General features: G+C 53.7%; 1 protein-coding gene across 2 annotated transcripts in view; it reads right to left on the reverse strand.

The window, feature by feature from the left end:
- Window positions 1–7673: 7673 nt before the first annotated feature.
- The window catches only part of NTF3 (neurotrophin 3), a 62827-nt gene continuing 45173 nt past the window's right edge, over window positions 7674–25327 (reverse strand). For both annotated transcript variants that reach the window (XM_031670757.2, XM_072954316.1), the window contains exon 2: window positions 7674–8766. In XM_031670757.2, coding sequence (XP_031526617.1) covers window positions 7972–8766 — 795 coding nt within the window. In that variant the 3' untranslated portion in view covers window positions 7674–7971. The remainder of the gene's footprint in view (window positions 8767–25327) is intronic.

The following is a 25327-nucleotide window of genomic DNA, read 5'->3' on the forward strand; positions in this document are numbered from 1 at the left end:
CATGATGTCTTTTATTGAAGAAGCATTAACACAGCCCTGGCTCATGACCTTGTGTTTTGTTTCCTGGGACTCCTATTTAAAAGCCGTTTCCTTCCAATTTGAGCCCTCCTCCCAACATTCCATCTGTGTAATGATGGCGCCTCAGATCCCTGCACTGAAGAGGACATTATGATTCTTGATTGCTGAGCTTCTTGTCTCTAAGGAAGATTCGCCCACTTTATCATCGCCATTTACATAACCAAAGAGCAACACCGTCTTCCATCCCGATCCATCTTCCCTGAGGTTGGACCCACATCCTTCCAGCTGGAGCCCTGTTTTATTAAAGGGATTCGTTCATCCGTGTGAATGACAAATATTTGTTGACTGCCTACTGAGAGCTTAGAGCCCAGCGTTCAGGAGAAAGCTCTGTCAAAACCAGCACATAACTCCCTTCGGAGGTCACGGCCAGGCGGGGCGACATACCGAGCAAGGAGTCACACTGAGCCCCAGACACCTGTCACTCCAGTCCTGTCGTGGGCTGTGGAATGAAATGCAGGGGCTGGGAGAATATATAAAGGTGGGGAAGGCTAGACTATCGTGAACTCAGGAGAAGAACGGATTGATGAACTGAAGTCTGAATTTATGAACTGGGGAGTTTGTAAATGGAGAGGGAAGGAGTCAGTGGGAGGGAGGAGGGGACAGGGGACAAGCGTCAGGGCAGAGGGGGCGGCACGTCTGAAAGCCCCGGAAGAGAAAGGGCCTTGGCTCCTTCTAGGATGTTCCTAAAAGAGAAGAATCTTTTATTTTCCTGGTTGACCAACCGGCTTTCGAGGAGACAGCCAAAGGTCCCAGAAAGTAGACCCACGGGGGGTCCCTTTGGACCAGAACCTTTAGGCTTTGGTTTCCCAGAGTCTGATCTCCTTTAAACTGTAGCCTGAAGGGCTTCCGAGAGCAGCGTCCTTAGGTTGACCCCAGAGGCACATCTCTGTGGAGTGACACTGGTGTGAGGACCTGGACCTCCGTGTGTTCTTCCCACTTTCTCGGTCACCTCCAGGGGAGGCCGGGCCACAGATCCCTAGAGGGGTCTGGATTCCTCCAATGGAGCTCCACCTAGACCCATTTCTAAATGGAGAGGCTTACCTATGTGGAATTATTTCTAAATAAATAAAAGCTGTTCTTTCACAACGTCAAGCATCCTTCTCTCTTGATAATGAATGATCTCTTGTGGACTCTTAATGTCCCAGGGGCCCCTCAAACTCCTCTCTTTCCTGTCTTCAAACCCACTTGTGTTGCAGTCTCCTTGAATTTGATTTAGAGTCATCATGCCTCCAAAACGGAGCAGTCATCTTCCTCCTGCCTTCCTCTCTCATTTCCCACCTCCAACTGGTTACCAGATCCAACCGATGGCACCTGAAGAACGCTCCTCTCACCCCACGTTTCCCCCTGCTCCCCGGGCCTCGTCCTAGTGCAGGTTCTCCCTTGTGTTGTCTGCTGCTGCTCCTCCAGCTGCCACTCCGTCCATCTCCAGTCCATCCAGCTGTTACACTAGCACCAGAATCACTTTCTTAAAAAATAGCTGAAAAAAACTCTTGTTGATTTCTCATTACCTAATAAACCAGTGGTTCTCAAAGGATGCAGCAGCGTCTCCTGGGAACTTGTCAGACATGCACATTCTCAGTCCCCGCCCAGACCTAGCCAGTCAGACTCAGGTGATGGGACCCAGAAATCAGTTTTAACAAGCCCTTCAGGTGATTCTCACGCTAAGGTCGAGGGTCCTCAAACGATCAGATTCAAATGTTACAGCCTTGAATTATTTGCTCCCATCTCTTCTCTCCAGCTTCCTGCAGTCACATAATTCTCATTACCCCAACCTTTCACTTTTCTCTTCATGTGTTAGACTCTTTCACCATCCTGCACTTCTGAACGCTGTTCCTCCATCTGCAATATCCCTCCCCTCATTCCTCCCTGTCAAACTCCTACTCATCCTTAAGAGCCAGCTCAGTCACCTCCTCAAGGAAGCCTTCCCTGATTGTTCTAAGCAGCATTTAGTTGCTCATTTTCTGGGTTCCTCGAGCCCTTTTGTTGACAAGCTAGTTACAGCTATTTTATGTGTAGACTTGGCTTCATCACAGAGAGTGTATTTCTAACAGATAATTAGAGCTGTTTTAAAATAGCACCAGCTCCTTGTGAGGGGGGCTTGTGGCGAGGAGGTGGACATCACCAAGGGGACTCTAAGCAGCTGCACCTGAAGGCCCATCCTTTCCACTCACTGCTCTTCCAGGAGGGACGACATCTCTCGTGCTGAGTCCACACAGTCAAGCAGGGTGTCCAGTACCTAGCAGGCATTCAACAGATTTAAAAACTGTATTGAACAGATAAAAGATGGATTTCTCATTATAAGGGAGGAGGGACCATGCTGTCCTCATTTGAAATTCCTCTCTGCTTTTTGCCAAAGCCCCCACATTACAGCCATGCTGGTCTTCACCCTGCAGGGAGAAGCTCCAACCGCCCTCCCCGGGTACAGTGGTTGACGGGTCGCTGGGTGCTGGGGGGATGGTTTGGGGGGTTTGCGGTGGGAGACCCACTCCTCTTTCCCACCTGCTGCAGAGAGCCACTGGGCTGAGGAGCCTGGCAGTTCCTCGGGTGGGACGATAGCTGGGAATTCCTGCTTTATTGATCCTTTAATGGCTAATTGTGTCAAGTGCCTGCCACCCTCCTCACTCCCACACCCCACTGAAAGTCAGCCGTCACGGTCCCTTGAGGCGCTCAGCATCCTCTCTGTTGCCGAATTCCTCACACACTTCGGAGCAAGTACTTCCAGACCACCCAGACCTCCCGGGCGCCCAGATGGGCACGTCCCCTTACCAGCTGTACGACCCCAGGGAAGTGAGTTTTCTTAACAGCTGTCCTCCATGGCACAAAAGAGTTAAAACGACCAGAGTGTACCCTGTGCTTCCGAGGAAGGGGAGGAAGGGGAGGAAGAGGCCAGGAAATGATAACTATGATTATTTATTCTTTGGTCTGACCTGACCCTTCACCTGCTGCCCCCGGCACCAGCTTCCAGCACGTTCCTACCCAATCAGAAGGCCCGCAGCCTCAGCCCCTTCTGTTTTGGCTGGTGGAATCTGCCCGCTGCCTTTTCTGCCTATAAATCCTCAGCCTCCATCGGTCTGTTTTCTAGCCCCAAGAATGTTCATCTTCCACATGCTCCCCAGCTGGCTACCAGCTCTGTCTCCTAAAGGTTAAACTCGTGTTCTGGAACATTCTTTTCAAGCATTACCTTTCCTGAAAAAAATGCACTACATCAATGACTGGGGAATCAAAACAACTACACACACACACACACACACACACACACACGTGGAAACACGCGCAAGCACCTCCCTACATCTCCACGTGAAAAGCCACCTGACTCATCAGGCTGTGCCGCACCATTTCCCAACAAACGCTCATCTTTTCTTGCCACAGAGGTTTCTGTCCCGGTGCACCCAGTGGCATTCCTGGACCCTGCAGCGGTGTACCCCCGCCAGACTCCTCAGCGGAAGCAGCTTCTAGAAGAGGCTTTTGGTGTGTTTGGGCCTTCCCTGTCCGCCTCCTGGGCGCCCCCCACCCACCTGTGCTGCTCTCCTTGGCCTTTTGTCCTGTAACCAAATACAGGCCCAGGATGGAAGGAGACAAACCCACCGCCCTCCAGGGGGCTTCCCACCTGGCTGTGCGTCTCCTTGTCCAGCAGGGCCACCCTCCATCTGGAACCAAACAGAAACCCAGGGGTTCCAGTCAACACGCAAGCAGCACCTGCATTTCAATCTGTGATGAAGCACGTGGGTCTTGTGAGCAACCCACCAGCCCACCAGAACTGGGGGTGCACGTGTGAGCCAGGGTCTCCTTCGATCGGGGGCGGGGACTCTGAGGAAGAGGTTTGGGCTGAAGAGGTTCCAGTTGAGAGAATCAATCTCCTGGGGCTGTGGTTCTTCCTGGGTTTTGGAAGGAGCACTTTCAGGGCCCTGGGGCCAGGGGGGTGGGGGGTGGGGGGTGGGCTGGGTGCTCGAGACAGCTGGCGCCTGGCCAGGCTTCCGAGGCCACTGGCTGAGGCTGTGCAGAGCCGTGGCTGGTGGGGCAAGGCCGGGCCTGGCGGAGGAGCCTGTGTGGCTTTGCACAGCCTGGGGCCACCTGAGCTCGGAGCCTGGGGGATGACAGACAGATCTCCAGGTCGCTGTGAATGGACGCCACAGACTTCATTCTTGCACACATCTTTGGAGGTGATAAAATAAACATGGATGGTTTCTCCCAGCCTCAGTGGAGGGTTTTCACGCTAAGTGAACTAGAAAGCACACGTACACACACACACACGCCTGTGTGGGGGAGGGAAGAACAGCCAAAAGATCCTCAAAAATGCCAAATCCTAAGTCACCAACCCGGAAAAGATACTGCCAGACACTACTGAGACAGACAGACGGACGGACAATACAAGAACAAAGATGTCCCGTAAATTTGCAAGAAGGACCAACCCGCCACCCCCCACACCCACACACTCTCTCTAGAAGATCACGTGGGTGGCTGGCAGTTGTGCTGAGAAGGGGTCGAGAGACCCATAGAAGGCAGGGGGGTGAACGCTACCCAGGGGACTGCACCCCTAGAGGAAGATGATTTAGACTCTTCAATTAGGACTCGTCCTCCTGCTGTGAAGTTTGGAAATTCCTACCAGAATCCCAGAGTGAGGGCTCCTGAAAATCTCCCCAAACTTAATGTAACACTCTGGGGGCTTCGGACAGGTGGGCCAGGACCGGGATGTTCTTGTGACATCGCAAAACGATCTTATGAAGGAGGCACCATCCTCATTTTAGAGACAGGGAAAACAAGGCTCAGAGGGGTTAAGTAACTTGTTCAAGCTGACACAGCCCGGAGAAGGGGTATCTTAGAGGCTGATGAGAGAGCAGAGAGGCGGCCAATGGCCAACAGGGCTTCTGACCGTGGCGTTCATGGAGGAAGGGAGGACGTGAGGTCTGGACGCTGGCCGTCTCTGCAGCAGGAGCTCGTGATTCTGAAACGCCCGCTTTGGGACAGGTGAGTTAGCCAAGGTCACGCGACTACCGGCAAGAAAGCCGGGCCAGGACCTGCCTTCTAGCCAGACAAGTTCCTCACACTGCAACACACGTCTCTGTTTAACCCAGCTCCGGCCAAAGCCAGGCACCCAGGGAAGAGGAGGGAGAGTGAGAGTGTCTCCAGGAGCTGGACTCCGGCCCTCCAGGGCCCGCCTGTCTCAGAGGTGAGGTGGCTGTCCCCCAGGACCACGGCAAACACATGCGTTGGATGGAACTTGTCGGAAGCTCTACTCTGGCCCCGGAGTTGAACACGTTGGCTTTGCAGTCCTTCTGTGACCTTTGATGCCAGTACAGTGGTGGAAGGGGAACTGTGCCCCCAGCACGGGAGAGGCAGAGCTGCCACACGGCCGGGAGCCCGGAGCTCCTTCCAGGCCTGCTTCCATCACCTCCACGTTCACTTTCTCCCCCGAGCGGTACTTACCGGGGAAGGATGCTATTCCAGACTCACTCTGGACATGCAGGAAACTCCTTCCATTCACGGTGGGGCCTAGGACGCAGCCCTGCTCTCTGGGAACTGTGCCTTCTTCCAGGCCAGGCTCTGAGGTCTGTCGCCCAAGCCCACCTCCCCAGGCAGCCAGACCCTCTAGGCGAGCCCTAAGCCCATCTGGAGTAGAAGTTCCAGGGGGGAACAGAAGGGCCCCTCAACTCCAACCTGAGAGCAGGTGTCCTCCCGGGGGCGTCCGTGCACCAGCACCTCTGGCTTGGCACTGAGCCTTGTCCCACGCACAGACAGACCCGCTGCCCAGGCCGGCCTCCCGGCCCCTGGGGGACAGCCGGACTTGTGCTCTTCCCTTCCTGCTTTGTGATCATTTACTCCAGAATCCCAGCTTCCTCCACATGGTTGACACTCACCCTGCTGGGGCTCAGATCCCAGGGGCTTATCTTATAAGGAGGAGGTGGGGGGGGCTGCAATTTTTCTGTTGTAGTGTGTGAAATTAGTAACTAACATTAAAGTTTACTGGCTGGCAAAAAAAAAAAAAAAAGTAAGACTCTCAGAATCCCATCGCAGGGTTCACTGTGTTCTCAATGCAGCTCATGAAGCCTGGGCTTCCAAAGGTTTCCGTGCAGAGAATGAAGCTTCCATTTCCCTAGGACCACGCTGTTCATTCTGAATGCAAAGCTGCAGGAGGTGGGGACCAGTGATAAGAAGACAGGACCACATCATCCTTCAAGCCTAGATTTACATCTCCCCTCTGCCACCCCCCTGCTCTGGGGCCATCGGCATGTTAAATCCTCAAGCCCCAGTTTCATCACCTGTACATTGAAGATGACAATCTCTACCTTGAAGAATGTGTGACAACTAAGGGCAGGTGGCAGTGTTTGAAAGTGCCTGGCACCTGGTGGGCACATGGTACATTCATTTCTTGCCATGGGGTTGTGGGCCCTTGGAACGGAGTGCAGAGTGTCAATGCTCTCACCAAAGCCACTGCTATTGGCCGAGCACGTAAAGGACACAGATTCTATCAGGTATGTGTCAGAGCAAGCTCTCAGGGCACAGGCCGCTCCAGAGATGGCGCAAGTGGCCTTAGAGGAAGGTGGGGCATCAGGAAAGTGACCAGACAGGGTTTCAGGGCAGTAATGCAGTGACCGTCGTGGGCTCGTGGGTACCTCGAGCCTCTGACCAGACCGGAGATGGGGGTCCTCGGGCTCCAGACCCCAGATGATGAACTGTTTCCAGGGGGAAGATCGCGCAGAGGGCATCACTAGTGCACCTCTGGCTTGCGTCACCAATTGCCCCCTCCTGGGATCAGAAGGCGCCTGGAAGGTTCCTTCCAAATGGGCTTTTTACATCTCAGAGTGATGAATCGACCAAAAATGATACAGAGGGAGAGGAAGGAGAGGGATAAAGGAGCACCGTTCTTGAATGCCTGTCCTACGCTCGGATGCCTGGAGCAGGTGCTGGGCTGAACCGTGGGCACCCTGTGGGGTAGGCAAGACCCCCATCTGACTCACGGAAGCCTAGTCTCAGGGAGCCTGCAAAACCCTCTCAGAGCCACGGGGAGGGGCTGGAATGAGAAGCCGGGTCTGACTCCGAGCGCCAGGCTCTTCCTCGGGCAACTCTAGGAAGGGCCCGCGGAGGCAGGGGAGGCCGAGCGCCAGGAGAAGCTCTTAGGAGCCAGTTTCTCTCTTCTGTGTGCAGATGACTCGTTCCTGCTTCTGGGTAACCGTACAATTATTCTGTTACAAATAGTTAACATTTTTCCCCCTATGTGCCTAAAAAGATGAAAACCACTGACAAAAAGTGAAACAAAAAACCAAAGCCAAAAAAAAAAAAATGCAACCCTTAACAATCTCAAATCTCCAAACATGTGCTGGAAAGAAAGTTCCAAACGACAACCACCAGCTTCGTTGTCACTGTTCCAGGACGGCAATGTCGGAGCAAGTCAGAACTCTCAGTGGCAAAACTGCCAGCGGACGAAGGCGAGGCGGCTCTGGGCAGCGAGCTTGCGGCCAGAACTGAGGCTGCGGCTCCCGGCTGCCGGGCACCCCTGCGACGGGGGCGGGTGGCAGTTCTTTGAATTCACTGATCAACTGGGAAGCATCCCGGAAGGGGGGCCATCCCTGCGTCTACACACCACTCCAACATCAGCCGATTTCAACAAGTTTACTAAAAACGACAGTCACGGCCTTGACAATACTGGTGTACACAGATTTTACAGGGCGGCTCCTGGGAGCCGGGTTTACAGAATCAGGTTTAACAGATGGGAGAGGCCTGAGGGAGGGCAAGCACACTGATTTTATTGAGAAAAAAGCTTATATACGGTGGGGTGGCTGAAGTTTAATAAATAAGGGTCAACTTATAATATATAAAAACAATAGAAACATTTATATGCCACATGCATATCATATAATTTAAGGTAATAATTTATATACGAGGAGAGATGCCAATTCATGTTCTTCCGATTTTTCTCGACAAGGCACACACACAGGACGTGTCAATCCGTATCCATCGCCAGCCGACCAGTTTGTTGTTTTCCGACGTCAGCGCCCGGACGTAGGTCTGGGACGTTTTGCACTGAGAGTTCCAGTGTTTATCGTCAATTCCCCTGCAACCGTTCTTGACGGGCCTGGCCTCCTTACATCTGGTCTCGTAAAAATACTGTTTGACGGGGGAGTTGCCCGTTTTGATCTCCCCCAGCACCGTGACCTGGTGTCCCCGGATGTCGATGGCTGACGACTTGTCGGTCACCCAGAGGCTCTCGCTGTCACACACGGAGTACTCCCCCCGGTGACTCTTGTGCTCCGCGTACCTCTTCCGCCGCGCCGTTCGGTTGGCCACCACGGGGCTGCCCACGTAATCCTCCATGAGGTACAGGGGCGGGGGCTGCAGGGGCGTGCTGTCGCTCAGCAGGACCCGGGGGGAGCTGTAGCGTCTCTGATGTCGCAGCAGGTCGGGGCCCACGGCCGCCACCGGCTGGAACTCCGACTTGGCGGGCTCTCCCCGCCCCGGCGCTCGGGGGCCCTCTGCTTTGGGCAGCGTGCTCTGGTAGCTTTCCTTCACGTCCACCATCTGCTTGGAGAGCTTGTTTTTCAAAATATCGGCCTGGATCAGCTTGATGATCAGGGAATTGAGCGAGTCTTCCGGCAAACTCCTTTGATCCATGCTGTTCCCTTGGATGCCACGGAGATAAGCGAGAAATATCACATAAAACAAGATGGACATCACCTTGTTCACCTGTAAGATCTGAAAAGGAAACGCAAGGGTTAAGAGCAGGCGGGGGTTGCTGAGTCCATGCCATCCTGGACCAGCTACCTGAGAGGCTGAAATCCCAGAGAGAGCAGGGTACCACCATCCCAGGTGAGTGTCAGAGCTGCTCTGTGATGTCCAGAGACCAAGGCTGTCTATTTCTTTCCCCTCCTCTGGGAAATACTGCTTCATACGAGCCCTCCTTTCCCTCCTAGACTTCCAAGTACCTTCGGCTTAACTGTCTTTCCTCCAGCATCCTGGTTGTGTGAGAGGGGAAGCGGGGTGTGTGTGTGTGTGTCTGTGTGTGTGTGTGTGTGTGTGTGTGTTGTGTAAGTAACAGACAGAGGGTGAAATAATCTTTGTCACAAAGAAACCAAGAACATTACTGGAAGAACTACAGAATAGAAGAGTTAGGTCTTTCCTGAGGACCCAGGTCCCAGAGAGACAGGTGCAGAGGCCTGCCAGGCACTCAGCCCCGCCAGGCACTCAGCCCCGCCCTCTTCCCCGGACAGACAGCACCGGCTGCCTTTGCATCTGATGGCTACTCTGTGCGGCCTGCTGTGTGTGGACGATGTCCCGACACTTCTTTCAACGTCACTTGAGCCTGAAAAGACCACAGGCCACTCCATCTTGGCAGACTACCAAGAAATGGAGCCTGAAAATTATAAATGCATTATGTACACTGGTTAATATCAGCAGCAGCCTTGCAACTGTCGCAGGAATCAGAGCTCTCCTGCCTCCCTTACTGCAGCCCCTGGGGTCTCTCAAAGGCACAGATACCCGGAGGCTGGGGGTTGGGTCACTTGCCTCTACACTGCAGCGTCAGAGACGGCTCGTCCTTGGCCGGGCCAGCCTGCCCTTGGAAATGGCCACGTGGGCCACGACCCACTCCGTGAGAGGACCTGAGTGTCAGGGTGCTCTCCCAAGCTCTCCGATGGACATACTTGCCAAGGCGCCCAACTGATCCCCAGGACTCTCTTCTTCATAAGACGGCAGCCCCCCTCCCCCAATGCCCTGCTTGCAGAAGGTGGGGGGACACAGCTCAAATTAATGGGCTGGACTTGCCCTGAAGAGCAAGATTCCTGGTTCATTTTTTGATTTTTTAAAATTTTAAGTTCTCATTACAAAATGTTCCTGTTAGTGGCGCTGGTTCTCACCCTGCTGTCTCGTTTCAACAGCATCTCGAGCATCCACACTCTCGCTCCGTTACCACAGGAGGACCTCGACTCGGGCTTTCTGCTGAGTCCTTGCGGAATTGGAGGGCTGATCTCCACATACCCTCACGGCTGCTCTCTCCCTCATCAGAGCAAAGCCCAGGTTTTCCGAGGGCTGGCGCGGGAAGGAGGCTGTTCCGGTGGGGCGGGGCGGCTGCCCGAGGGGCCCCTCCTGCGCCCCGTGCTTCACAGCCCTGGCCTGGAGGCTCATTCTGTGATCACCACTGCTACCACCTCACTGCCCCCGGGGCTTTCTCGTTTCCGCTTTAAAGCTCTAAGCACGGAAAATAAAGTCATTCCCTTGGTCCCCCTCCGGTATTTCGAGAAAGACTCCTGCACCCAGGGGGACGCAGAAGGGAAATACACAACGGTGGCACAGAAACGGAAAATCAGCCCTGCTTACCCAGCCCCAGGCCGGAGCCCGCCCGCGCTGACTCGCGCCCGGGGCTCGCAGACGCGGCCTCTTTCCCCATCGTGTCTGAAGACTGCTCTCTTGTCCCCAAAGGCCAACAACGTGGCTGTCCCCTTCCTCCAGCTTCCTCCTCCTGGCCCCAGGCCTGTCTTTCTGATAAGGGGACAGCCTTCCTTCCATGGGAACCACTCTCTGACTCCCTCAAGGTCAAAGCCGAGAGAAGGATTCTAGCTTTACCGCCCATCCCTAGAGATGGCCCCAGGAATAGTATTATCCTTGGAAAATGGTTCCCACAGGACAGCTAATCTCCCCCACAACCCTGCGTCAGAGTGACGTTTCCTTCAGTCTTGTGGGCCCAACAAAATGATGCTTGAACGACACCAAACGTGGAGCACGCGAGAATTACACTAGTATTACAGCCTCTCTCCCTTCCAACATAGAATACAGCTGCAATAAAATAATTCGGGATGGAGAGCCTATCAAAAAAACAGTTTACTAAGTCCCCCCAAAGCCCAGCCACCGTAAACTAAGAACGCCCAGGCTACGTGCTCGTGGGAGACAGATCAGGTATGGTCAGCGGGGGGAGGGCCCAGGCAGAGCCCAGGTGCTGACGGGAAGCTCATGACCAGGATGCGCTGGGACAAGTGCTGGTGGGTCGGGGTGCTTCACGGGCGGAACCAAAGGGTGTTAGACGGACGAGGGCGTTTATCCCAACCCCTTGATTTTCTAGATGAGGAAAACTCAAACTGAAGTTCAAAGAGGAGGAGAGACACACGAGGGTGGAGAGGGGTTTCTCTGGGCCCAGCCTCCCTTTGTGTCATTTTAGCATCGGGCTCCCATGCCCCACGCTCCAGCCCCGCCCCCTGGTCACCAGCCACATAAGCGTTACAACCCAGGTGACGGTCACCTGGCACTGCTTACATCGCCTCTCCTGCTGAAACTCCGCCCACCCCTCAGCGCCTGGTTCAGAAGCTATGACGCCCCACCTCCTCTGCATCTCCACGGAGGGCTTTCCCGACAGCTCTGGTGGCAGCTGTCACAGCCCTCGTTGCACTTCATGTCCAGCTCCCTCCTCCCAGATCAGGAGCCCCCTCCTTCCTACTTGTGCCCGCCTCTCCCCTCGGGTCACACCACAGTGAGTACAGAGTGGGTGTGTGACTCAGAGATGGACCAAGGGTGGCTGAAGGCAGAACCAGCTCCCTCACGTGCAGGGGCTAGTGCAAACACTGCTCAGAGGCCGCGTGGAGGCAGGAGGCGGCGCCACGTCTGAGGTGATGCTCTGAGCGCCTGGGGCCTGCTCCTTTGTCCCCTGGGGCCTGCTCCTTTGTCCCCTGGGGCTTCTCTTACAAAACCCACAGTCAGAGAAAAAATACTGCAGAATTTCAAGGGGGCAGCCACAGAGCATTAAACCCTGAGTGCAAGGTCCCCATCACCAAGATGGCCCATCTTGGTGAAACAGTTTGCAGGTAAAGAGTGGAAGCTCACTGTTAATCAAGGGGCGGGGCAAAGGTCACGGAGCCGTGGGAGGCAGGGGGCCGTGTTCCGGGCGGTGGGCAGGAGCTACGACTTCAGCTGCACCCCGGCGGGGAGGGCCCGGGGTCGTGGACAGTGAGCAGGGGCCCTGAGACCGCCTTCTCTCCTTCCCCGGGCAGCGGTGGCCGAGGAGTGGGTGAAATGAACAGGACGGCGGAAGAGGTCAGCGCCAGCGGGGAGGCAGACTCTGTCGCCGACATTGCTAAGGATTGCCACAGCTCAGCGACCGTGCAGAAGCAGACTGGCTTTTAGCGGACTTATTACCGTTTTTCAATTCTCGACAGAGAACTGTTCCCAGCACTCCACCCCTGGGAGCCCCAAAGCAAACTCTGCACACCCTTCAAGTCCCAAGCACCCAAACTCAGCACAGACATCAGGTCAACACTGGTGGGGGAAGGGTGGGACCGAAAAAAAAAAAGAATACTGTAAAAATCCCCAGATGCCCCTTAGCCTCAGTCCTACCCTTTTCTGGATCTGAACTGTTTCTTACCATCAAATCCCAAAACTTGTCGTGATGCTTTGGACTACGTTGTGGGAATAAATCATCTGTAGGCTGGTAAGTGTTTCTAAATATTTGCAAGGCTGCATTCAAACCCAGCCGGCTTCCTGTGGACTTCACTTTGATAATCTGCTCTCAGCTTTTTCGTCGAGAGCAAGGCCAAGAATGTTGCTAATAAAACTCGCCGAAACACAGATGTTGAAGCTGGAGGGGGCTGCAGGGAACCACCTCATTTTCCCAAATAAGGAAACTGAGAGCTGGAGCGGTAATAAGAGTTGTGTAAGGTCAGACGGCTCAAGGATGCAGAGACTGACGGAGACACTGGGTTCTCAAGTGCAACAAGGATCTCGTGGCTTGTGCGTGATCAAGGTCACTGTCAAGGGGGTGAATAACGGAACCTCTGCGAAAGCCCTGAGCATCGTGTCCAGCACACAGTGAGTGGTACACTGGACGTGTTGGATGAACGTGAACCTGCGCTCTCTGTGGCATCAGAGACGCGGCCCACTGGCTCTCCACACCCCCCCCCCCCAGGGAGCAGAGGACTGGCTCCATTGTTGAAGGGGGGAGCGGAAAAGAAAGGTAAAGCCAGGCAAGGCACAGCAGTGACTTTTTCCATTTAGAGAGACTTCTCTGCTCCTTCTCCGGGGTGACCGCGGTTCACAGAGACCCCATGTAAGCCATGAACCTACTGTGTTATCACTGTCCACGCGTTTCCTCTTTGATGACACAGACATGTCTTTCTCATCCATGCATCCCCGACGCCTGGCACAGGACCGCCCCGGGGTGGAGTCCGCTGGGCTATTTACTGAGTGAGCATCTACTACGAGCAGAACCTGCCGAGGCACTGCTTCCTGGCCTGGGCCTCTGTCTGGGCTTCCGCCAAGCCTGGGTTGGAAGCCAATCACCTCTGCCTTCTTCTCCCAAAGAAAATACAGCGCTGGCTCTGAAGCAGGCCACGGTCCCCAGGCTTTTCTCGGCTCTAATTGGAAAAAGAGCTGTTAAAGACCTCAGCGAGACCCCTTCCCACGCGCTCCCCAGTGCCCATTTCCCTCGCTCAGAGTTTTCCAAGATCCTGACCAACTTACAGATGCTGTTTCCCTCCCTTAGAAATGCTTTCCCACATATGGCGCTTTCTCAGTCCCCGGAGCCACATTCCTGCAAGGTTTCACCATCCCTCAAAATACTCAAACGAGAGTCACTACTGATTCCTCCTTTCTGGCTCCGTTCACAACACACACGGAGGGTCTGAGGTAGTCAAGAAGCAGCGGAAATGGGGAAGAGGCTGGTGAGCAGAGGGGTTCAGGACCTGAGCCCACGGCACGCTGGGTGTGGCTGGCCACATGCGAGAGATGCGGGCTGCGACCACCGCGCTCCTCTCCGCGACCCGCATCCTGGCCACGTCCTCGGGCACCTTGCTGATGGCACGTGTCCGGAGCACATTCTTAGCCTGGCCTGTGGGATCACCAAGAACAGAGATGCTCTGTGCCCAGTACCGACACACTTTGCATCTTTCATCTCGGTAACAACCCCGCTGAGACAGGCACTGCCGTTCCTCATTTCAGATGGGGAAACCGAGGCATGGGGAGGTTTAATAATCAGCTAACAAGCAGCAGAACTCAGATGTGGCTCTGGAGCTGACGCTCTTAACGATTACCCCGTGCTGTCCGTCCGTCTTGTCCCTGCACTCACACGTGCTAGAGGAAGCTCGGGTTCCAAGCCTGGAGCCAGAGAGCTCAACCCAAGAAGCCTCCAGGCAGCTCTCAGCAGTTTCCAGAGTCACCACTCCTGCTCCCTCCTCCCCAGATTCCCCACGAAAGTGCTCCTTCCCCAGGAAGGTAAACGAAGTTCGGTTTCCTCCCGTCCCCTCTGGGCTCCATGCTCTCCAAGGTCAGGCCTCTGCGGGTGCCTGTCCAGGGACTGAAGGTAGCACCTCAGACCCCGGGTTGGGCCCGGGGGCTGGAAATCGGGGTGATTTACACAGAAGGCATGAAGCCTCTGTTCTAGCTTTCCTCGGGGGAGGAGGCACGAGATCAAATGTGAAAACCTTTCCAATTTGCCAAGTTTTTAATATGCAAATTCAAGAGACTTCATTATTTCTCGTTCAGCCACATCCTCCGGAGGCAAATGTGCTTTCTGGCTGGGGTTAACGAGGACACTGTCCAGATGTAACCAGGAGGACCTAATTCTTTGGAGAATTTCTGCAGCTCTGACATGGTCTCTGACAAACGCCCAAGGCTCAGAAGATCACATCCTGCCAGATAACCCTCATATCTTGTTCCGGGCTCGGGGGAAGGGAGAGAGGTGGGGAGGCGATCGATGCAAACTAGAATGACAAACAGGAAAGGAATGTGGTGGAAACATTAAACTAAGGCCACGTAACAGGGCTGGCAAGGCTTGTTCTTCTATCCTAATTGCAGAATTAATTCAAATTGGCTTTGTTCTGAACACGGGTCCCAAGGCCTTCAAATCAGTCAGTGGGGCCACTTGAAGATGTTCTGACCTCTGGCAAGGCTGGAAGCTGGGAGAGAGCGCTCCCGGCGGAGGCTCCGCTGGGGATTGGTCTGGTTTTGGTTAATCTCCTTATTAATGAGCCGGAAGCAGGAGGGAGGAAAAAGTGGCAGATTAATTAAAATACACAGATGACGCTTTGAGGGGAGGGCGCTACAAACCCTGGTGAGGACAGACCAATGGCTCCCCAGCCCTCGTGGGGGTGGGCAACCTGGAAACCGCACGATGAGATTTCACTGGAAACGTGTAGGTTAACTCACAGGGGGTGAGATGCATCCAAAACCAACAAGGGAGGGAAAGGCCTGTGAAAGGACGGAGGGAAGGAGTGACTCGGGGCGGCTGGAGGGAGCAGATGGGAAGCGCACTTGTAAGGACGGGGTCGTGCGGGTGTCCACGGCGCACTTTGCTCTTTGCGCACCTCCGCGTGGCGGCCACGCTTACACCCCCGTCTTAGGAAGCACAAAGAGACAAAAATAGAGCTTTAGAGAGGGCGAGAAATTGAGCTGCGATCAGAGAACAAGCCAAGGGCTGTCACCAAAGATGCTGACCAGCGTGGCTAAACTCCCCAGCACCAGAAGTGATCCCCTCTCTGTGATGTATCTGGTGAGACCTCCTTTGAGACCCGTGGGCAGGTCTGCATCACACACAGTCAATATGGGCAACAGCAGAGATGGGGAGATGGGTTCCTACCGTTCTTAAAAAACCCGCCACTCTGCATAGTTCCTCTTGTTAAAATTTACTGAACTCGGGGGTTTTGAAACCGACTGTCATGGCCCACACTTCGCCCACGATCTGAAATCGGACAAGGTCCTCAGTTATGAGGGGATGCTGGCTTCCCTGTGGAAACAAGACACACTGGTAACAGAGGAGGCGGATTCAAGGATGAAGCAAAATGAAACAGAGACCTCAGAAGGGCGACTCACCTCCCTCACAAAGGAACTGCTGAAAGAGGTCACTCTCGGAGACCAGCGAAGGAAGACTGGAGACCCCTGAGTGGACGAGGAGCCAAGACCCCCAAAGCAAACTGAGCCGCCCTGAGCTGGGAGCCGGAAGCCGGGAGCTGGTTTCGCACAGTTGGTGGAGGAGGAATTTTACATCGTTCAAAGCGTACCCTCCTCTGGCCCCAGGGCAGTGGAGACGGGAGGCACGGCGCGTGTCAAAGCAATGCAATGTGCACCAACCCTCTGGCTTGGCCCCCTCTCGGCAAAGAGATCGAAAAGGAGCGTGGCATGCGGGCACAAGCCCCAGGAAACCCAGACTGACTCTATCCTTAACGCACCACAAACTCTTTCATGGCCGGAGGGCGGACAAGGAAAAGTCTGCAGAGAAAATCTCAGTCAGTCCAGCGACTGGCCATCCTGGTGCTTATCTAGTAAATTCAGTCGTCTTTGTTCTGGGCCCGAATACTCATCCACCACGACGTTTAAAGATGTGCATGCAAGAGCTGGTGCATGCACACACATGCACACACGCACGCACACACGCTAACGCACACGCACACACAGGCACACCCACGCGCACATGCACGCACACAGCAGCCTCCCAAGGTGAGGATGGGTTACAGTGGGGCTAGTTCCAAATCACTGTATCATTTAATATTGAGATATTTTGATTTTGGTTTTCTGCATCTGTGTCCACTCCATTTGCCAAGTGTGGAAACACACAAGGGAAGGTCCCTTCAGCTACACGGACAGTTGTGGGTATGGCTGCCATTAAACTCTCAGCCGCAGAGAGTAACGGTCCCCAGAGGGGGAAGCTGCTGGGTCTAGATTAATGCCTCATGTTTGGGTTGGGTTTTTTTGGGGGGGGGGAATTAGGTTTATTTATTTATTTATTTATTTATTTCTTAAATGGAAGTCCTAGGGATTGAACCCAGGACCTCGTGCATGCTACGCACGTGCTCCACCACTGAGCTCCACCTTCCTCCTGGGTTGGGTTTCTGTGTCAAGCGTATGTGTTACCTGCCAAGTGCTACCCAGCTGGAAGTTAACAGTATCACAAGGGAGGGGCCGCTGGGTAACGATCTTTAATAAACGATAATAAATAATGATGATGATGATCAATTATCTACTTTGCCTACTCAGCCAAGAACGGGTCTCCAAACGGCAGAGTGAGGAAGTTGGCTTCATCCTGAGACCTGGAAGCTAAGGGGAGTCTCAAGGCAGGACTTCCACGCATGCTCTGGGTGCCTTGTCCAAACCAAGACCACACTGGCTTGGCAACACCCAAATCTGTGACTCCAGCCACCAGCGCGGCAGCGGCAGCAGCAGCGGCGGCGAGGCCAAGGTCAACCCAAGACATCAAGGTTTGGCCCCACGAGGACTTGGCTGCGGTGACTGTGGTCAGACGGCCGGCTTCCTCCTCCAGGCTTGGCCACCAGGCGTGTGTCAAATGTAGCCTGCATCTCCCCATCTCGCCTCCCCCGGCCCACAGCTGTTCTCCTGCCACGAGGATGAGGGATTGGCAGCTGGTCTGTGGCTGCCTCTGGGCTGGATGCTCCCTCCAGGAAACCGCACTGCCAGAGGACCCAGAGGGCCCAGGCCTCCTTCCACGCTGCAGGACGTCCCCCTCCACTGCCCGCCTGGGGCCACCATCCTTCCCCTGAACCCCCTGCCGGACCGGAAGCCGAGGCAGGGGAGGCACCTCCGCGGAGATTTCCCGAGCCTCTTCGCGCCCACTTGCACAGCGAAGCCGAGAGGCACACGCACAGGAAGGAAATCCGTCTTCCGCCCAAACCCGAGCGTGTGGGAGGCGCTTCATAAACGTTACGACGCCCGTCGCAAACAGTCTGCTGACTCTTGTCCTGGGCAGCTGGGCCAGACTAGGAACCAGCCCAGAGCTGGTTCTCCGAAAGCAGTTCTGGCACCAACACTTGGGCCCCAAAGCTGTCTTTAATCACCGACACAGTTACAATAATCACTTGTAATAACAGCCAGTATTTACTGAGCCACACCAGATGCCGGGGGCTTCGAGAGACACTCTGCATGGATTAACTCAATTTGTCCTCACGGAGACGAGGCTTATCCCCCACTTGCCAGCTGAGGAAACTGAGGCTCAGAGAGATTCAACCGTTTTGTCCAGATCACATGTCAGTGGAGAGGCGGAGGCAGGGTGCAAATCCCCACGTGGCCCCCAGGCTCTGCGTTCAGCCAGTGCTGCGGGTCCCCCCAGCTCTCTCCAGGGAGTCTAAGGCACCTGCCCCCTGCCTGCAGGGAGTGAGGCGGCGAGCCCCACGCTGTCACACGAACGCTTCTTTCCTCTTCAGAGAAAGAGAGCTCCAAGACAGGCCCTCTGAAGTGCAGAGAGGACACTTCATAGTCCAAGGCTGGGCGCTGCCAACCCGCAGCGGCTGAGCCGCTGATCCGTGCAACCCGGAATAACGGGCTCACTGAGAATCTGGGCTTCCATTTCCCTAAATGTTCCACATTCCTTTTTTCTCTTTCCTTATTTGATGGTGAAGAAGACCAAGAACCCAGGGATTTTTGTTAAAAAAAAAACCCCCAAAATTGGCTGGATTTTTGAAGGTGAGACACATTTCGGACTACTTGGTTTTCATAGGTTTTGGCGTACTGACAAGGAGAAACAAAATTACGTGGGCTCCTGGCACATCTCCTGCGCTCTGCCACTGCCGAGCGCTGTGGCCGCAGGAGAACCTCCGCTCGCCCCGGGGTCTCCGCTTCTGAGGGGCTTCTCCGCAGGGCAGGTGCTGGTGCTTGGGGTGGTCCTCCGGGCTTCAGCTCTGCCTCCGTGAAGCCCCGGCCGCCGCCTGCTGAATGCGAATCGTGTCCCCCAGTCATGGCACTCACGCTTTTCCAAATGCCATCTGGGGAGGCCTGATCCCTCCTGATTAGGAATCACGTAGGAGAATGCCGGCGGGCTAATTAAGCAATGGTTCTTAGCCATTTTGACCCTTTTTAGAATGTGATAAAAGCTAAAGAAACGTCCCCCTAAAAACCACACGCGTGCACACACAGGAAACATTTTGCAAAAAAAAAAATCTGCAGATACTAACTGCTATATATAAAATAGATAAACAACAGATGTCTTCTGTAGAGCGCAGGGAACTGTATTCAGTACCTTGTCGTCACCTATGATGGAAAAGAACCTGAAAAGGAATGTACGTGTGTGTATGGGTGACTGAACTATTATTCTGTTCACCAGAAATTGACACAACATTGTAAACCGACTGTACTTCAATTGAAAAAACCCAGGCAGCGCACAGACTCCGCAGCGCCTAGCCCAGAGGCCCGCGGGTCCGAGGTGGGGACTCCTGAGCCCGCGAGTCTTCCGCAGGCGCTTCCCACCGATTGTGCCTGTGCACTGCCCGCCCGCTGTCAACCCCGAGGCACTCTTCACCAGACAAGGGCCCTCAGCACTGGTCTCATTTTCTGGTCCTCCCTGCTCCTCTGTGTTCTTTTGAAGCTACGGGGCCAGGCATGGGCATCGGCTCTGCCAGGATTCTCACATGGTGGGAAGGCCATGGCAGGAAAGGACCCACCCCAGAGGCGACAGTAAGGGAGTGGGAGAGACAGGGCCAGAAGCCCGCCCCCAGGGCCCACCTGTGCTGCTCACCTGCGCAGAGACGCAGAGGGAGACCAGGCTTCCCCGAACCGGGCCTTCAGCCGAGCCCAAGGCCGCTGCACGGGCGGCTTTTTGACTTGTTTAGGGAAAAATGGGAGAGGAGAATGTCTCCCAAAGCCACCGTGCCTGCAGCCCAGAGTGTCTGCACGGAGATCTGTGTTAGAAACCGCACCCCCGCCGGAGACGCCCCCACCCCAGCTGACATTTACTCCCTCCCAGCCGGGGACACGAACAACAGCACGAAGCTGTGCGCGCTCGATGTCCGAGAGCGCTTCCTGGCAGCGGCGCAGAGGCCCGCGGAACAGGCCAGGACCCTACAGGCCACGGTGCGTGGTCCCCAGTGGCCGGGCCAGGCCTACAGCTCCCAGGCAGCAGAGCAGAGGGGAAGAGGAGGGGTTCCAACCGGTACGCGCGCTGCTGGGAACCGGGCTGGCAGAGTGCGTGCGTGCGTGTGTGTGTCTGTGAGTGAGTCTGTGTCGGACTGTATGGTTTGAGTGTGTGGTGTATGTATGAGTATCTGTGTATGAGTGTGCCTGTGTGTGCATGTATGTGTGTCTGTGTGTCTATGTCTGTATGCATGTCTGTGTGTGTCTGAGTGCATGTGTCTGTGTACCTGTGTGTGCGGTGTGTCCAGGGAGGGGTGCTGGGGAGAGGACGAGTCCCAAGGGCTAAGAGGACGGCAGGGCTGGGTTGCTCCCCGCAGCTTTCCTGTTCAGTCCCCCTGGGACCTTGGACGAGCCTTCTCCCTCCCAGGCATCACTTTGCTCTTCTGTGAAGCCAGGGAATCAGAGTAAATCATCCTAAGGTCTCCGCAGTGCCTGAGCCCGCCGCCCCCCGGGGGCTGGGACAAGGCTCTGGGCTCCCTGCTCTGTCTCTGGTCCCCGTGCACACGGGGGTGGGAGCTGGCTCAGGGGTCCTGCCGACCCCCGACACCCGCGCTGACCTGCTCACGTGAGGAGTGAGCACAGGGCCCCAGTGGCCTTCCTGGGTCCCCGTGAATTGGAAACATGTAGGGACAGGCTGGGGAGAAGCCCGGGAGATAGAAAGAGAAACGCTGGGTCAAGTTTGCATTTCTCATTATTTCTCCAACCCTTCTCAAATTCCTTTTGTTTAGAAACCTCCTTGAGTTTCTGAAGGCCTCCCCCTCCCCCACCCCACCCTGAAAAAGTCTCGGAGCGCCTGCAGCCCGTAACCCCTCCGGATAACACGTTCCATATGTCGGTCACTCTCTGCCTGAAGCACTCGCGCCCCCTTTCCTGGTCACCTCCTCTGTGGTCCGCACAAGCCCCTCCCAGCAGCAGCCCACCAAGCCCCTCTTGGGTCCTCTGTGCAAGAAACAGCCAGGGTTTCGGTCAGGCTGGAGCCCGCTGAACCTGGGGGCTCTGATCATTTCCCAGGTAGGATTCCTGCAGGTCAGCCTGCGAGTGCCCGGGGGCGCGCCTGCCTCTGCCTTTGCCCCAGGCTGTTACCGCCACCGCCACCGCCACCGCCACCGCGAGCTGCGGGAGCCACGCTCTGAGCCAGCCGGACGCGCCTTTTGCTTCCAGCGTGCCCCTGCATCAGGCACACAGCCCTGTTGTCTCCCTTTCCCACCTGGCTCCCCTCTCCTCTCGTAGCTGCCCACCGTGGTCAACAAAGGCTGCAGATTTTTCTAACAGAACTTCCAGGGCTTTGGGTCGGGGCGGGGAGGTTAACAGACATTCCATCCCTTCTCTCCGACCCCTACCACTGCCCTGGTCTGAGGCATCTTTTGGTGATGGAGTTGGACTTTTGAAAAATGCAATGCAGTTTCACATGCGTCTTACAGGACTTCCCAAAAGACAGAAGGCAGGTTTTTGCTGCTCTGGACGGGTTGAGTTGGAAGGGTTAACGGTGACGTCGAATAGGTCCGGGAGCCTAAGAACTGTGTGGACCTCCTCGTCCTCCAAAGCACAGTTGTGCTTAAAGGCTCCAGGCCCCAGGGGCGCTCTGGAGAGCAAGCAGAGGCTGCCTGGGAACAGGCAGCAAGGCAACCCCTTAATCTAACAAATGCCGTCAGGAGCACGAGGGGAAACTGTCCGACGAGGTGGTCCCGGCTTTCCCAAACAGACGCAGGTCTCGGGCAGAGAAACATCTGGCGACAGGGCAGAACCACCCGCTCTCTTGAAGGAAGGGAGGATGCTACACAGAGCATCTCCTACATGCCAAGGGTTGCAATTTCAAGCTTACGTCCCGCTGTCTTTGGCTTTTTTGGTGGAGATGAAGTTAGGAAAATTATAAAAAGAGGGTATTGCTACTTTATTAAAGGTGAGAAATTTAGGGCACAGAGCAGGTGAGCGGTGGGCTCAAAGCTGACACAGCTAGAGGTAAAGCCAGAGCCAGGACCCTGCTTCCTGACTCCTGAGCCTACACTCTTCCTGCAAGGTAACCCTCTCTATTATCGAAGTCCTGAAGAACCCAGAGGACAGACCACGTGCCTGTGATCGCCCAGGAAGCAGAGGTCCTTCATCTCTCTGTGAACGCTGGCAGGGTCCCTCAGCTACAATGCAGACTGCACTTTCCCCTAGGCTCACTCCTCTCTGGTGCACCACTCTGTCCCAAAGTGGATCATTTCCAAAGCTGGGCCACCTCTGGCAGCAAGAGCATCATCCTGTGCAGGGAGATGGGTGGGATCTGCTGGTGGCCCAAGTTCTGCACCAGCTTCTTTCTAAGCCTCCCCTAGTCCTCCCCTCCTCTATTCCTGGCTCTATTTAGTCTGATGATTGATGGATTCTGGAGATCAAACACTGGGTTAAGCAAAAGTGTGTATTAAAAACAGTCTTTCTTAATACCTGTATCAAGAAAGCGGCAACAATGATGAAGGAGAACCTGTTAGACGCTGGGCTGGGATGGTGCAGGGAGGATAGTGAGACAACTGAACGGACGTTAAGTGGAGAATCTGACTTCAGAAGCTCCAATGACACTGGGTGGGCTTGGCAAGGAACCCTGCAATCTGGTGCTAATGAGCAGAGTATCGTGGAGAGTAAGCTAGACCCCAGGAATGCGCAGGAGTGTGTCTGGACACTGTGCTGGGCACGCAGGAGGAAGGCCACCAAGGACCTGATGAGCTGAAGTGGAAAAAAGCTGGAGACCTTATAACAGGCGGTAATTTCTGGCTGACAGACCAGTTCTTCTGCCACTGGACCAACCTGCTAAGCGTTTGAGCCATCCATTTCGGGGAGATCTATGTCGGTTTATTAGAAAGAATGCTCTAGTGAGTTTCCAGGCATCCGCTCTAAATGATCAGGTTAATTGGATTAAATAGAGAGGATTGCACAAAAGTTCTTTCCAGACCTGAGGCTCTGTGATTCTATGATGGGGCTGTGAAGGCAAAAGAGTCCACTGCAGGGAGGTTGACGTGGCCACAGAGACGTGTGGGACCGGGAGAGACCTCCACTCCGATGTGGGTGAGTCACGTGGTGGAGTGGAGGGGATGGCTGCAGACTGTGGTCAGACTGAAGGGTCTGGAAATGTACTGGCACTGACTCAGAGTGTGGAACTTCTGATCCTATAACGCGGTATGTCTTAATTCCCCTTGGTGATGTTAATAACGCAGTTGGCTGGTGCCACGCTCACAGAATTTATGAAGCACAGACTCATCCAAGAACGGGGAGAAGGAATGACCTCGGTTTGTACCCTACTTACAACTCTGAAAAGGCTGAGTGCAAACCAGATGTCTGTGAATTGAATTATATTTGAAAGCTACTAGGAGGGCTGGCATCAAAAAATCTGACTGTGAATTCCTATGGAAAGCAGTAAACAGCCACTCTTTAATATATACATATATCTAGCTTAAAGCAAAGTACATCTTTAAGTGCAGAGCAACTCTGCTGCAACTGTATTACAGTTCCACAATCAAGACACATACTTGAAGGCTAAATGCTTCAGCAAGGAAATAAGACTCCTTCTTTGGTTAGTTCTTCAGCCATTCGGGTGCCCTGTTAACGAGCATTATTTCCTAGGGCTTATTCTTCAGGAAACTAGAAATCTGGGGAGAAGAAAAGAGGCAGGAGGATTTTCTTCTGCAAGTTCCTGAGTCCTACAAAAGGTCAACCTAAGTGCTCGTAATAAATGACACTCCAGTCTTCTTCTCAAAGGTCCCAATAAGAAAAGGAGCAGGAGGCAGAGAGATCCAGTAGAAATCATGCACTCGGTACAGGGTGAAGGGGCAAGAATAATTATAACGTCAATAATGATTTTTTTTTTTTGAGTAAAGGTAGATTTATTTAGAGAGACACATACTGCATAGAGTGTAAGGCAAGAGAAAGGCAAGGAGAGAGGTGTGGGAGTTGGGTGCTCAGATTAAAGTAAAAGTAGGTACACACTCCGTAGGCAGAGTGCGGGCCGTCTCCACAGGGGAGGGGGCGAGAAAGGGCCTATCAGTAATGACGTTAGCCCGTATCAGTAACCTCACCGAGCGTTCCCTCCTGCCTGGAACTGCGCTAAGAACCCCGCAATCACAGTCGGATTTCATGCTGTAACAACCCTCAGAGCTGCTCCCAGAGCTGACAGTCTGTTCTCTGAAACCTTGTATGTTACCGTACATTACCTAACACTCCCAGTGGGTCTGGGCAGCACCGCACGGTGACACCAGTTAATACACCTGCTGCAAAATTATAAATACCCGCCTAAGTGAGATAAAGATTATGTCACATTTTGTGGCCAAATGAATCTGCTGTAAGCTTAAGAGAAGACTGGGTTTTCAGGCCTTTGTGGACTCTGGCATTGCAAAGATGAGACTGAAGGCATGCATGACTCTACTTAGTAAATAAAAAACCTGAGCCCCAGAGAAAGCTACTTGTCTGAGGTCACACCGTGGACATACTATAGCTGGGATTCAAACCCAGAGCCGTCTGACACCAGAACCCATGTTCTCAAACATCAGGCTGGGTGCGTGATGTTTCCTACCTCAGAGACTAGGAGAATGCAGAGGCCAAATTAACCTGTGATTGCATGTGACCGTTTTCTGTATAATGGATTTTTTCCCTTAAATAAACTTCTCTACAGAGATTCTTTTTCCATGTTATGAAAACAATAAGAATATACTGAAGGACATTCTAAAAATACAAAAATACATAAAGAAATCTATCAGCTCCTGTAAGTAGCGTCATGGAGCATTTGTGTCTAGCTTTTTCGAAACACATGCAAAGTTCTTCCACACATTGCAAAGCTGAGATCGTTGAATATCATCATTCTTCAACGTTCTTTTCTTTCTTTAAAAAAAAAACGAGTGCTTGATAAATGGTAGTTATTATTAAATACCTAGCATGGTTGTAATTGTTATGATGTAAGCTGTGCTGTTATAGTGACTGGAATCAAAAACCTTCATTTCTCAGTTCCGAGGGTCTTAGTTTCTAATCAGACTTGAAGTGATGTCAAACACGTGGCTTACAGGATTTGTTTTGCTACACTATTGTCACTCATTAGTGATGTTAAAAACCTTAAATGATTAGCTAGCATGTAGGTTATAATTTTCAAAGCTATACCTATCTCCACACAGGACTTTCTTACTTAATCTCATAATCTACAAGTCCTTCAATCATGTTAAAATTCTTAATCATGTTAAAATTTTGATGGCTATATAATATTCCATCATAGGAATGCCCTGTAACTTACTGGGTTACACCCCCTTGGTAGGAAATTTGTTATTTCCAATTCTCCAGTCTCATAAATAAGGCTGCAATAAACATCTTCCTGTGCAGAGCTGACTGTGGGTGTGAGTTATTCCCAGGGCCCATCGCTTCATCAATGCTCTTCCCCGCAGGTCCCCTTTGCCCTGCACATCCCCAACCT

This window comes from Vicugna pacos, chromosome 34, assembly GCF_048564905.1.
Source record: "Vicugna pacos chromosome 34, VicPac4, whole genome shotgun sequence".
Taxonomy (NCBI): domain Eukaryota; kingdom Metazoa; phylum Chordata; class Mammalia; order Artiodactyla; family Camelidae; genus Vicugna; species Vicugna pacos.